This window comes from Pteropus medius, unplaced genomic scaffold (genome assembly GCF_902729225.1).
Source record: "Pteropus medius unplaced genomic scaffold, Ma_sr-lr_union100, whole genome shotgun sequence".
Classification (NCBI taxonomy): domain Eukaryota; kingdom Metazoa; phylum Chordata; class Mammalia; order Chiroptera; family Pteropodidae; genus Pteropus; species Pteropus medius.
The window spans coordinates 10,247,755-10,262,731 of record NW_024352787.1 but is presented as its reverse complement, the minus strand read 5'-3'; the positions used below and the strand labels follow the sequence as shown (position 1 = coordinate 10,262,731).

General features: G+C 36.4%; 1 protein-coding gene across 1 annotated transcript in view; it reads left to right on the top strand.

Annotated features, from left to right (window-relative positions):
- FBXL13 (F-box and leucine rich repeat protein 13) overlaps nucleotides 1–14,977 on the top strand; it is a 260,635-nt gene that overhangs the window by 64,442 nt on the left and 181,216 nt on the right. Inside the window, exon 8 of the mRNA XM_039848951.1 lies at nucleotides 14,520–14,615. Within this exon, the coding sequence (XP_039704885.1) occupies nucleotides 14,520–14,615 (96 nt within the window). The remainder of the gene's footprint in view (nucleotides 1–14,519; nucleotides 14,616–14,977) is intronic.

Genomic DNA, 14,977 nt, shown 5'->3' with positions numbered 1-14,977 from the left:
CATTTGTATGTCTTCTAGGGAGAAGTGTCTGTTCAGGTCCCCTGCCCATTTTTTGATTGGATCATTTATTTTTATTTGTTGATATTGAGTTGTATGAATTCTTTGTATATTTTGGACATTAGCCCCTTATCAGAGGCGTTGCTTGCAAATATATTTTCCCATTCGAATGGTTGTCTCTTTGCCTTGTCGACAGTTTATTTTGCTGAGCAGAAGCTTTATAGTTTGATGTAATCCCATTCATTTATTTTTGCTTTTACTTCCCTCGCCTTTGAGGTCAAATTCATAAAATCTTCCTTAAATCCAAGTCCTTGAGTTTAGTTCCTATGTTTTCTTCTATGCATTTTATTGTTTCAGGTCTAATATTCAGGTCTCTAATCCATTTTGAGCTAATTTTGGTGTGTGGTGATAGACAACAGTCTAGTGTCATTCTTTTGCAGGTGGCTTTCCAGTTTTCCCAGTACCATTTATTGAAGAGGCTTTCCTTTCTCCAATGTATGTTTTTGGCTTTTTTGTCAAAAATTATCTGCCCGTATAAATATGGGTTTACTTCAGGACTCTCAATTCTGTTGCACTGGTGCGTGTGTCTCTTTTGCTGCCAATACCATGCCATTTTGATTACTGTTGCTTTGTAGTATAATTGGAAGTTGGGCAGAGTGATGCCTCCAGCCTCGTTCTTTTTTCTCAGGATGGTTTTGGCGATTTGGGGTCTTTTGTGCTTCCATTGAAATCTGATGATTTTTTGTTCTATTTCTTTAAAAAATGCTGATTGGATTTTGATGGGGATTGCATTAAATCTGTATAACGCTTTAGGTAATATGATCATTTTAACTATGTTGATTCTTCCAATCCAAGAACACAAAATGTCTTTCCGTTTCTTTGTATCTTCTTTGATTTCTTTTAATAGGGTCTTATAGTTTTCATTATATAGGTCCTTATCATATATCATTAAATTTATTCCTAGCTATTTTATTCTTTTTGTTGCAATTACAAAAGGAATTATTTTTTCCACTTCTTTTTCTGACATTTCATTATTAGAGTAAAGGAATGCTATGAATTTTTGGACATTGATTTTGTATCCAGAAACGTTACTGTATTTGCTCATTGTTTCTAGTAGTGTTCTTGTGGAGTCTTTAGGGTTTTCTATATAGAGAATCATGTCATCCGCAAATGGTGACATTTTGTCTTTTTCGTTTCCTATTTGGATGCCTTTTATAACATTCTCTTGCCTGATTGCACTCTCTAGGACCTCAATGTTATATTGAATAAGAGTGGCAATAGTGGACAGGCTTGCCTTGTTCCTGATCTTAGAGGGAAGGTTTTTAGTTTTTCACCATTAAGTGTAATGTCGGCCGAGGGTTTGTCATGGACGACCTTTATTATGTTAAGGTACTTTCCTTCTATATTGACTTTGTCAAGTGTTTTGATCATAAACGGATGCTGTATCTTGTTGAAGGCTTTTTCTGCATCTATTGATATGATCATATGATTCTTATTTTTGAATTTGTTTATGTAGTGTATCACATTAATCGATTTGCATATGTTGAACCATTGCTGTGCTCCTGGGATGAAGCCCACATGATCGTGGTGTTTAATCTTTTTAATATGTTGCTGTATTTGGTTCACTAGTATCTTATTTAGGATTTTTTCCATCTGTGTTTATTAGATATTGGTCTTTAGGTTTTTTTTTGTGTGTTACCTTTACTAGATTTTGTATCAGAGTAATATTGGCCTCCTAAAATGAGTTGAGGAGTATTGCCTCCTCTTCGATTTTTTGGAAGAGTTTGAGGAGAATAGGTTTTAAATCTTCTTTGGATGTTTGGTAGAATTCACTGGTGAAGCCATCTGGTCCTGGACTTTTACGTTTTGGAAGGTTTTTGTTGATTGTTTTAATTTCCATACTGCTGATCAGTCTATTTAGATTTTCCAGATCTTCTTGATTCAGTCTAGGAAGGTTGTATTTTTCTAAGTACTGGTCCATTTCTTCTAGGTTATTAAATTTGGTGTTATATACGTCTTCATAGTATTCTTGTGTGATCCTTTGTATTTTTGTTGTGTCTGTTGTAATTTCCCCTCTTTCACCCATGATTTTGTTTATTTGTGTCCTTTCTCTTTTTTCTCTAGTGAGTCTAGCCAGGGGTTTGTCAATTTTATTAACCTTCTCAAAGAACCAGCTTTTTGTTGCATTTATTTTTTCAAATTTTTTTTCAAATTCATTTATTTCTGCTCGAATTTTGATTATTTTTTTGCTTGTGCTGACTTTAGGCTTTACTCATTCTTCCTTTTCTAGTTTTTTAAGGTGAAACATTAGGTTGTTTATTTGGGCTCATTCTTGTTTTTGGAGGTAGACCTGTAATGATATGAACTTACCTCTTATGAGCACTTTTGCTGTGTCCCAAAAGATTTGATATGTTGTACTATCATTATCATTCATTTCTATGTATCTCTTGATCTCTTTTTTAATTTCTTCTCAGACCCAGTAATTCTTCAGTAGCATGTTGTTTAATCTCCATGTATTTGTGGTTCTTCCAGATTCCTTTTTGCAGTTGATCTCTAGTTTCAACGCATTATGATCAGAAAATATGGTTGGTATGATTTCAATTCTCTTATAGTTGAGGCTGTCTCTGTGTCCTAGTATGTGGTCTATTTTTGAGAATGTTCCATGTGCACTAGAGAAGAATGTATAAGTAGCTGTTTTGGGATGAAAGACTCTGTAAATGTCAATTATGTCCAGTTGGTCTAATGTGTCATTTAAGGATGTTATTTCCTTATTGATTTTCTGTTTGGATGATCTGTCCATATCTGACAGTGGGGTATTGAGGTCCCCTACTACAATAGTGTTTTGGTCTGTTTTTCCCTTTAGTTCTATTAGTAATTGCTTTACATATTTCGGTGCCCCCTGATTGGGAACATAGATATTAGTAAGTGTTATGTCTCCTTGGTGCATGATTCCCTTTATCATTACAAAGTGTCCCTCAGTATCTTTCTTTACCTTTTTGATTTTGAAGTCTATTTCATCTGATATTAGTACTGCTACTCCCACTTTTCTCTGAATGCCATTTGCTTGAAATATCGTTTCTTACCCTTTCACTTTGAGTCTATATTTGTTTGGAGCCTAGATGTGTCTCTGGACGCAGCTAATGGCTGGGGTGTTTTTTGATCCAATCTGAAACTCTTTGCCTTTTTATTGGTGAGTTCCATCCATTTACATTTAGGGTGATTATTGAAATATGAAGTCTTCTTTTAGCTATTTTATCTTTTGCTTTCTGATAGCTCGGTGTTTCTATTGCTTCCTTGTCCTTGTGTTTCTGTTTTGTTTATTTTGGTAGGCTTTTGTGCGTTTCCCTCTGGTTCTTCTCATTTTATGTTATATACTTTGGTTCTGAATCTTTGGCGTGTGGCTACCATTATAAATATGTAAAGTCATCCATTTTCTTCTGTGTGTGTCTTACCTCCATTCCCCTTTGCGAATTTAGATCTTTGATTCCTTCCCTTTTCAGTCATTGTTGTCTCAATTTGTCCCTATGTATGCTGAATGTTCATTTCTATCTTGCTATAGCAAATCTCTTCTTATTGTTTAAGCCTTTAATGCCCTGTTCTTAGTAAGGGTTTCACTCCACTGCTTTATATACCTGCTAGTCACTTTTCTCCTAATTATGGTTTTTTTTTTATCATTTTTTTTTTAGGTGAGCTGATCCTTTTCTGTATTTCCTGTAATGCATGCCTCGTAGTGGAGAATTCCCTCAATTTTTATATGTCCTGAAAGGTCTTAATTTCTCCTTCATATCTAAAGGAGACCTTAGCTAGATTACATTATTCTTGGCTGGTAGTTCCTTTTATTTAATAGTTTGAATATATGATTCCACTCTTTTCTGGCTTGTAAGGTTTGTGCTGAGAAGTCCGACAATAATCTAATGGGTTTTCCTTTATAGGTTACCGTCTTCTTTTCCCCGGCTGCCCTCAGAATTCTGTTTTGTCATTGATTTTTGATAATTTTAATACAGTGTGTCTTGGTGAAGGCTTTTTTGGGTTGAGACAATTGGGTATTCTATTGACTTCTTGAATTCCAAGCTCCAGCTCATTCTTTAGATTTAGGAAATTCTCATCAACTATTTGTCTGAAAATGTTTTCTAGTCCCTGCTCCTTTTCCTCCCCTTCGAGAATGCCCATTATTCTCATGTTTCCTCTCCTGATGGTCTCAGCTAGTTCTTGTATTTCTCTATCATTATTTTTCACTCTTTTGTTTCTCTCTTCTTCCTTCTGATTTATTTCTATATTTCTGTCTTTGATTTCACTGATCCTTTACTCCATTTGGTTGACTCTATTTCTCAAGCTTGCTATTTCATTTTTCTTCTTTTCAGTTAACTCTTCGTCTCCAGAAGTTTTATTTGGTTCTTTTTGAAGGTTTGAATCTCCTTGCTGCAGAACTCATTCTGCTCATCTAGTTGTCTTTTCAATTCTTGAAATTGTTGATATGACTCATTTCAGATCTTATTGAATTTTTCCAGAAGTACCATCCTGAATTCTCTGTCATTTAAGTCACATATTTATATTTCTGTAAGCTTATTTTCTGGAGATTTTTTTTTTCTCTCTCTCTCTCTCTCTCTTTTTTTTTTTTTCTGAAATGCCTTGTCACCTTGGTTGGTTTGGTGTTTAAGGAACTGTTTCTCTGCCTGGGCATTAATGGAAGTGTATTCTGCTTCCCCACCCCCACCCCGAAATAAAATTTATTATATAAACGTCTCTTTGGCCTGTTGCAAAGAAGGCATTTTTCATTTGGTTTCCAGTAAGTGATGTCTAAGCCTTTTGGATATCTGCTTTAAATAAAGTCAATAATGCCTTTTTTTTTCTTATAGATATTCAATCATGCTTACTACCCTCAGTCTCAATCCCTGTCAGTGTCTGCAACAGTTTCAGTAACATTTGTTCAGATTGCCCTGAGGCTCCTCAGTGTTCAGTCTTGGAGTTATGGAGGGAGGCACCTTCTGGTTTGGGGGATGGGGGCTGTGGCTCAGCCTCTTGTTTTGCAACCATGGTGGTAATAATGAACTGTTGTTTCTCTACCATCCCCAGTTCTCTGCTTTCCTTCCTGAACACTGGGCACTGCTGTGGGCTGCATGGAGCTCACAGCAGTATGAGGCAGGGTTGTTTAGGGAATCTGCTGCACCTTTGCCCTTACCCCCTCCTCCTGCAGGGAGTTCAGGTCGTGTGAGGTAGTGTCTTTGTTTCTTCCAGTCCACCGCCTGACTCCTGGGAATCTGACCTGTGGTAGCTCTTATGCACAGATTCCACGCTCAGATGTGCTGGTATGCTGTTTGGGTGTTTTTTGCTGAGTTTTAGATGTTCGGCTTATTGTTGTTTCTAGGGGAGAGTTCTGGGGACATCTTTCACTCCACCATGTTTCTGATATCACTCTCAGGAATTTCTTAATTATCAAATCCAATGCTCACCCCTTACCTTCATTGTTCTTTTCTGTAGCATTTGACTGTACTTCTTTTTTGAAATGCTCTTTTTTTTTTTGGCTTCTATGGCATGATATTTCCTGGTCGTTTCCTGTTTTCTGTACTCATGATAGGTTTCTTGCTCCCCTTTCAGTCCCAGCTCTCTGACAACACCTTGCTCCTCTCCCTTTTTCTCTACACTCTCACTAGATCTTGGCAATCACAGTCAGGCTTTCAGCCATCATTCTATGATGTTGGTATTGATTTGGAAGCTTGATTTGGTCTTTTATAACTTCCCTACCATTTGGGAACTTTTAATCTTTTAAATATTGATGAATGTGAGGACAGTTGTACCTTTGATGTGCCGTGATGTTGGGAGAACAAGCTGGTTTGGGGAGAAGAGAAATTTAATTTTACATTCATTGAACTTTAAGTGTCAATGGGACATTAAATTAAAAGGTCCTAGAAGTATCCGCAAAGTCATAAAGGCACAGAATTCTACATTATTGCTTCTCTATTCTTCTCATTCCACAGAATTCTTATTATGGAGTTATGTGGTACAGCTTTTCCCCCAGGACAATATTCCTTAAAGATAATCTTATTTGAATTTGGAACCAATTGTGAAGTAGGCAAATGAAGATCAAAATATTTTTTCAATACAGCTGGTAGGAGATTATGCCTTAAGATTAGTGACCAAAGCTTTGCAAGTACTTCACCCCTGATTCAGATACACTCACCCTCTTCACTACACTACTGGACAACTGAAGACCTTCCTCAGGCTGCTGAGAGTAGCCAGGGTGCATGAATCTTGCATTCAGGTCAGGACAGGGTAGAGTAGCAGCTGAAGTGCAGGCCTGGTTCTTTTTCCCAAACTCTCCAGTTGTGTATGTCCTTCCCTCTTCTGGAGAGGCATGAGGGATGGAGAAAGAGGCCTGGAGTGTTACTGAAGTACTTCCAGATGGAAATATGAGGCCAAGGGAATGAAACATATCCATTAACAGTAATGTTACTCCAGCCTCTGATCTCTACACTTTTTGTGCTGGAAGAGGCTGTTGACTTCGGTTTGCATTCTGTACCATTTTGGGAAGAATTAGATCATTTGAAAGTTGTTCCTCATATCACAGAAAACAGCTTCTCAATACCTTTTGTCTCCTGTTCACTCTGCTGCATACACAAGGAATAGGACCAAATTGTTAGTTATTTAAACATAGTTATAATTTTATTTTCTAGTCCTTTCATGGTTACACATTCCCAGTTTAGTCAACTGTTTATTATTCTGTGACTGTTTCTATCTCAGTTGTCTCTTCTGAGAATTCTCTGTTTATAGGTCCCTCATAGAGTGGGTTGGACTATGTTTTCTCCCCGACTCAGAGTGAGCCCAACCCTCTGAATTTTCTAACTTATCTTCTATTTCCACTTCTTAATATTGACGCCTGTCTGTTTCTTCTGTACAATGGCTTCCTCCTCCAAACAGTACTTTATATTCAACAGTGCATAGAGTTAGAAAAGATATTTAAAATGTGATCCAGTTAGTGCAGCATCCAGTGCAAGTATCACCCTCCTTAAAGTGAACATCCATGTAGCCCATCTTTACTCCCACTTTTCTACTGAAGTTGTACTAGTTAGGCTCATCATTGACCTTCAATAGCTAATGAAAAATTTATGGCTCTATTGGTCTTTCTGTGATCTGACACAGATAACAATTTCTTCAATAGTTAATCTCTCTCTAAACTCAGTTGCAGTGACAACATTCCCTCTTGGTTTCCTGTCCATCTCTCTGATAATTCCTTTTGAGATTCCTTTAGGAATAATGTGTCCTTATTCACTTCTCGTATGATGATGTTTGTAAGGACTACATTATTGCTTCTCTATTCTTCTCATTCCATCCTCAATCCTTGGGTGATTTCAAATACATGCTTTAGTAACTTCACTTGATTGTTCCACCTATCAGCTAGCATGTCCAACTTAAAGACATCATATCCCCACTGTCTTTACAAGACTACTCCCCACCCCTCCATATCATGGCCTTTCTTAATAAGTGGTACCATCACTTATCACCAAATTAGAACCATGGTGGTCATCCTAGATTTCTCTTTTTAATTTTATTCTCCACATCCAATTAATGATTAGTAAATGATACTCTCATTTTACTTTTATTATACAGATCCAATTAGTGATTAGTAAATGATAGCCATTCAAGATGCATTTCCACATAGGAATAAATATAAAGTGAGATTCACATTATTTTAAATTTTGTCACATAATGAAGCTTACTTTTTTATTAATTTTTTTATTTTTTAATTACAGTGGACACTCAATATTATATTAGTTTCAGGTATACAACATAGTGATTAGACATTTATAAAACTTACGAAGTGATTCCCCCCTGTAAGTCTAGTACCCATCTGCACCAAACATAGATAGTGCAATATTATTGACTATATTCCCTATGCTGTACTTTACATTTCTACGACTGTTTTTATAACTGACAATTTGTACATCTTAATGAGGCTTTGTTTTTATTGTACTGTTTTAAAACGACAAATTCAAATCTGTATAAAATGCAACCACATGACATTAAGAACTATGCTATAAGTTATCTCATGTAATTCAAAAGGTTTGTGAATTAGGTATTATTTTTTTCTACTTTGCATATGAAAGTAATGATTCTTGGATAAGTGGGTTAAACCACAGTGATATTGTTTGGTTTGTCTTGAGTGTGCCTGACTGAATGTGCCCTTTCAACTTTGTAGAGAGTATGAATTATACTCCATAATATTTAGATTAAAAAGTCATGTTTTTAAAAATATTTTAAGTAATGTTTATAGAAATATTGGTCTATATGTCACTGGTATCCAATGCTTGAATGCTGGGCTAAAACCACCATGCATCAGATGCATGTAGAACTTATTATATACAAAACAGTATTTTGACATTTAATGGCATTTGGGAAACGTAGTAGAAGGTTTTTTAAGATACTATATTCTAGATGGCATATGTTTCCTTTGAGAATAAGTTTAAATTAGGAAGAAATAGAAGGAAAATACAGAGTGAAAAACTTGGACATTCATTAATTTTTTATTTTTTCTTAAGATTCTATATACATGAGAAGAAGCTCGCATTATTTAAATTTTAGAATTTCTACCATTTTATGTTTCAGAAATACTGCATTAAAAACACAAGTAACTTCTATAGAATGTCTTACTTGGGGTAGGTAGAACAAGATAATTGCTAAAAATAGTCAAGGTGTTTTATCGATATTTAAAACTTGAAGATTGTTTAAATAGAACATGCAATTTAGTCATGAAAGTGGATTGTTTAGGCATTTTACTTTGGGGAACTCTATTCTAATGAGATGTGGTTGAATTTTCCTCTAAGTGTTTAGAAGTTAAAGTGTTGTTATATTTTTTGACATTAGATATTGTGTAAAAAGGCATGGTTAATTTAAACAAGGAACAGGAAACTTCTGGCCCTGTGCTGGTCAAGGTTTCATTTTGATTTTGGATAAAGAGAGTGACTTCATTAAAAAATTGAGATTTACTTTTGAACAAATTTTGCTTGAGAAAAATTTCAAGTAAATGGGTGTTTGCAGAATTTTGATATGAACATCTCTTAGGAGAATTTGTCAGCAAAAGTGACATCATTACTGTCAAGTGGTTTATGACTGGACAATGTCCAGTAATTATGAGCATTTGGGAAAATGTTCAAAATAAAGTTTATATGGTGAGGATTGAATTTTATGCTGAAAGGGGTTTTATAAATCAATAAATTCATTTTATTCTAAGCAGGATGGCAGTCAGGCAAGAACAATCCACCAGTTTAGAATGAAGTAAAGTTTCTGTGGAAATTGCATAGGGGAATAAATTCTAAATGTAGAAAACTAGAGTTTGAGTCTCATCTCTGGATAACTGTATTACGGACTGAATGTTTGTGTCCCCACCAACTTCATATGTTGAAGGCTTAACCCCTGATGAGATGGTATTAAGAGGTGGGGCCTTGGGGATTAATTAGGATTAGATGAGGTCATGTGGGTGGAGCCCTCATAATGGGATTAGTGCCCTTAGAAGAAGAGACACAGGAGCTTCCTTTCTCTGCCACATGAGAACACACTAAATAGAAAGCTGTCTACAAGCCAGGAAGAGAACACTTACCAAGAACCAAATCTGCCAGTGCCTTGATCTTGGACTTCCCAGCTTCTAGAACTGTGAGAAATAAATGTCTGTTGTTTAAGACACCCAGTCTGTGGTATTTTGTTATAGTAGCCTGATCCGACTAAGACATTTGTAATCTACAGAGTATGATTTAATCTCTCTGATCTTCAGTTTTCTGATTTGTATATTGGGATAGAGTTGATGTGAGCTATAATATTTGTGAATGAGCCTATCAATTCTAAACATGATTAAACTAATGCTAAACACTCCTAGTGAGACAGTCACTGGTAGAAAGGTTTACTCTGACATTTAAAAACATTATGTCAAAGTTGCCTAAGAGTGACCTAAATTACTAGTGAATGTTTAAGTACATTCACATTCTAACAAAACTCTGTTTTTAATCTCTGAGAATTGTGAAAACTAGCCCTTTTGAGTCAAATGCTGTGTTGCCAGGAAGATCTTTGGGGAATTTTCATTTCTCTCTTTCCCTAAATTTGGCTCTATTTGTTTGATGAAATGAGTATTTCAGGGCATGGGTAGCCCTCAGAACAGGGATGACAAGAATAGAGTTAAGAATTTGGCTTGTCTCAAGGGATCTTGCAGATGCCATAGGTCTAGTACGTTAAGTCCCAGAAAAGCTGCTACACTGGGCTCATCATAGGAATGCTAGGGGTTAGGACAGTCTACAGCAGCCTTGACAAATATGGACTGTGGGACAAATGTGGCCCCATAGCTGTTTTTGTATGGACCTCAGATTAAAGAAGTACAAATTAGTAGTTGATAGATGATCACAGAGATGGGGAGCACAGCATAGGGAATGCAGTTAGCATTAATATGTTGGCTAGGTAGAGGGCCAGGAAAGGGAGGGAGCAATTGGGGGGATTGTTTTATGAACTATATAGATGTCTAACCAATGTACTGTATACTTGAAACTAATTTAAATAAATACATTTTAAAAAATAAAAATAATTCTTACATTTTCAAATGTAAAATGTAAAAAAATGTTGAAAATGATCATTCACCTTTTGGTGAACAGTTTGCTCAAAGAATTGAGGACATTGCCACTTGGTCCACGAAGTATAAATATTTACTATCTGGCCCTTTTCAGAAAAAGTGTGCTGACCCCTGATATAGAGTTAGTAATCTAGAAATACTGTAGGTAAGTAGAGAAATCAGAGTTGGCGAAAGCAAGATATTAAGCAAATATCAACATCAGCTCTGTACTCAAGCCAGCATGTTTGCTCCCTACTTCGATGATCTCTTGAATGGTGGATTGGCAAGATGTTTGCTACTTAATAGTCAATCCTTCCCCTCTTCTTTGCTAGGAGAACCTTGATTTGGTTCAGAAATCCACTCTCTGAGCTTCCCACTGCTAGCCTCACTTATCCATCTATTTATATATATTGAAAACCATGATTTCCCACCCCAATTCCAATCTAACACTACAAGATTGAATTCAGTTTTTTCCTTCCCATACTTGTTGCTACCTTCTCCTAGAACGAAGAACCTGGCTCCCAATTTCCTAATATTTTAATTTATTTTTGATCTATCAATCCCCTCTCCCTGCGTACTAATTTCCCAATGCCATGGCCACTTTTCCCATACAAATGCTGACCTTATGTAATTCTGGTTCTGACATTCCACAGTCCAGTCCTTCATCCCATCTGTAGACATACTCCTCACCCCACTAAGCTTCACCTCTAGCCCACATTGTGATTACCTGCCTTATCTCCCCCTGGAGTCCCTACTTCCTGATTAGACCACTTTCCTGTGCACTTGTGCTCTGATCCCCATGACAGACCAGCCTCTTCATGCTGTTGGGGCTCCCACATTCCACACCATGCCCTTCTCCCAAACCCATCTCACTTGAATGCCCACCTTCTTTGGACATCTGTACTAGGCAGCAGTCCTAATGGATGTTCTCTTTAATTTGCTTGGGCTCTGACATCCTCCAATGGGAGAGTCTATTACTCACATTCCATGCCGATGCCTACTTTGTTAGCACCACCTAATGGCTTTAGAAAAAGGAAGGGAACCAGGTTCTCCCACAGCTCTATCATTCTTTTGTTCCTGGGCAGAGGAACCAGGCCTACCTGGAGGTTGTGATAATAGGCTTTGGCACATTAATGTGTGTATAATGTGTGCATAATGAACCAAAAATGAACTTTTAATTTTTATTATATTTTATTTTCCATCAAGAGAAAGGATCTTTTCCATTTCTCCAACCGTAAGGTATGGTCTCTTGATTATAGAATTCATTAACAGACTCACCTACTTAGTCATTGGATAGAAGTTCCAGTGGATGGTACCTGACTTAATGAAAATCAGCTTTTCATTAAGGAATGTTTTTTATCAGTTTAAATTTTCTTATTTTACAAGCCTCAAGAAATAGACCTTGACTTGATAGAAACACCTTCTTCAGCTTGACTAAGCAACTTTAACACTGCATTTTGTAAACTAAGTGCTACACAGTTGCTAAGAAGGTATTGCTACTATTATGTGACTGTGCAGCTGTCATGTAATTCTGTGATGCATAAATTGTGTCTAATTTAGAAAATTTATACTATCACTTTTTTTTCTCTAGAGCCAATAGTGCCTGGATTTATTTTTGTTTTGTTTCCATTGTGCCTATAGCAAGTATGCCTAACAAGTGAGGAGTGCTATTATTACTGGAAAATAGGAGAATAGTTCTTTTCTTTGAGAGCTGGCTCACCTTGAAAGCCTGTAATTACAAAATCTTAGAATTATAGAATCTTTCTTCTAGAAGGAACTCAAAATTCATCTCTTCCAAAAGGTTCCTCCACTCCAAGTCAGTATCCCCTCAGTAACACAACCGATGCTCTAGCATTGTCAGTGAACAAGAGCACTTCCCAGTTAGCCCACTCTATTTTAGCTCTTCCTTGTGGAATAGATGTTCTGATACCCCAGTACCAATCTAACGCCACAGGTGTTAGAGCAGGGGTCCCCAATCCCCGGGCTGCAGATTGGTACATGTCCTTGGCCTGTTAGGAACCAAGCCACACAGCGGGAGGTAAACGGTGAGTGAGCAAAGCTTTATCTGCATTTGCAGCTGCTCCCCAGCACTAGCATCATTGCCTCAGCTCCACCTCAGATCATCAGGCATTAGATTCTCATAAGAGCACCGGTCCCTGGTGCCAAAAAGACTGGGGACTGCTGGATTAGAGAATATATTTAGTTCTCACCATGAACATTATAAATTCTTTTCTTTTGGAACTTGCTTGTTTTAGAGAGCAGAGAATTAATTACAAAATCTTAACATCATAGAATCTTTGTGCTGGAAGAGACTGGCTTAGAGGTTTTTCCTTATACAAAGCTGAAATCTATCTGCTGTTGATTTCCTTCCAGGGATCTCAGTTCTAGCATTTGAGGTCAGAATGAAAATTTCTGCACTTCAGCCTCCTGGTGCTTCAGTTTATTATCAACATTTCATAGTCTCCCCATCCCACGAACCATCCTTGGTTCCTTCCAAGAGTGTCCTTCTTCTCCACATGAGTCAGGTGGCACACAAAGTGGATGGGAGGCTTGAAAAGTCTCAGACTCTAGGTAGACTTTTCTTGCAGCTGCCTCTGTATTTCTTAACTGGGATCGTAACTACCAGGATTCATTTTATCAACTTAGAGGTGGAGCAGATTTTCTTACACTTGTGAATTTTTTTTCTTTGTCCTTTTCCTGTTAGGGTTGCAAGGTTCTTCTCTCATCTTTTGCCCTCTTTGTTAGACTAGGTGTCTTAATTTTTCTCTTACTAATAGGTAGGTTTTTTGTTTGTTTGTTTGTTTGTTTGTTTTTTTATCTCTCTCATAATCCTGGATTTCTTTCTCTAACTCAGTTATGACTTCCAGCTTCGGACATGCCTAGTAACTTTCTCTGTCCCTGAATGACCAGGAAAAGCTGAACCTATTTATTATGAAAAGCAGTAACCATCCCCCAAATTTCCCCATCTTGAGCAATCATAGCGTGAACAACTTATTATGAATCTGGGTTTACAAAGATTGGTGCCTTGGATATTTTCCCTATTTTCTTGAAATTTCAGTTGTGCTTTTTAAAAATATGTTTGTTTTATCGAGTAGAAAAGTGATTGCCAAGGCCTTGGGAGTGGAAGAAATAAGGAGAGGTTGGTAAAAGGGTTAAAACTTTCAGCTATAAGATGAATAGATCTGAGGATATAATGTAAAACATGGTGACTATAGTTGATAACACTGTATTGTATAATTGAAATTTGCTAAGAGAGTATAACTTAAATGTTCTCTTATACACACACACTGAAATAAATATGTGAGGTAATGGATGAGTTAATTAGGTGGGTGGGGAATCCTTTCACAATGTATATGTGTATCAAATCACCACAATACATACTTTAAATATCTTATATATCAATTATACCTCAATAAAGCTGGAATAAACACATTTTAAAGAAATATTTTTATAATGTTTGTTTTAGCACTTACTGATGTTTTGTAGCAAGAAGATTTCCAGATTTTCTAGTCTACAATTTTTTTCCTGAAATAGAAGCCACGGTAGGTTTATTGATCTTTCCCAGTTTAGTTCAGCAAGCAATTATTTAATGCCTTTTATGTACCAGGTACTATTTCAAGAAATCACTAGTTTTTTACAGGAATGCCATTTACATTAAAAAAAAAAACACAACAAATCTGCCTATCTTTCTCACCATCCTTCTGCAATTATCAATTTAAAAGATTATATTATATAAAAGGCATCAACATATAAGTTATATACATATAATACTTTAGACAAATCCCTATCTTCAGGTAAAATTCCAGCACTTAAACCCATGCTTCTACAATGTAGCAATTACATTATCATTATTAATAGCAAAAAAAAAAAAGTAAGTGGAAGAGTTACATCAAAATTTATCTTTTTCAAAATGTATATTTCTATTCTTTGTGTTTAGGTTTTCCTCTACCTCAGTTTAAGAGATGTGATAATATGCAGTCAAGTTAGTCACTCCTGGATGTTGATGACACAAACAAGCTCATTGTGGAATGGTGTAAGTAGACACTACCTGAAGCTACGTCTTTACTATCATGTGCCACTTAACAATGGGGATATTTTCTGAGATATGCATGGTTAGGCAATTTTGTTGTTTTGTGTGAATCTCATAGAGTGTACTTACACAAACCTAGATGGTATAGCATACTACAGACCTAGGCCATATGGTATAGCCTATTGCTCCTAAGCTACAAACCTGTACAACATGTTACTGTATAAAACAACACGAGATTAAATCAAACACAAGAAAAAATAATACAAACAAGAGATGTGGTAAACGTGAGGTGTATGAGGCTGCTGCTAGCATAACACTGGATATTGTTTTACAACAAACTTTTTTTTATATAAGTAGAAAAAGTA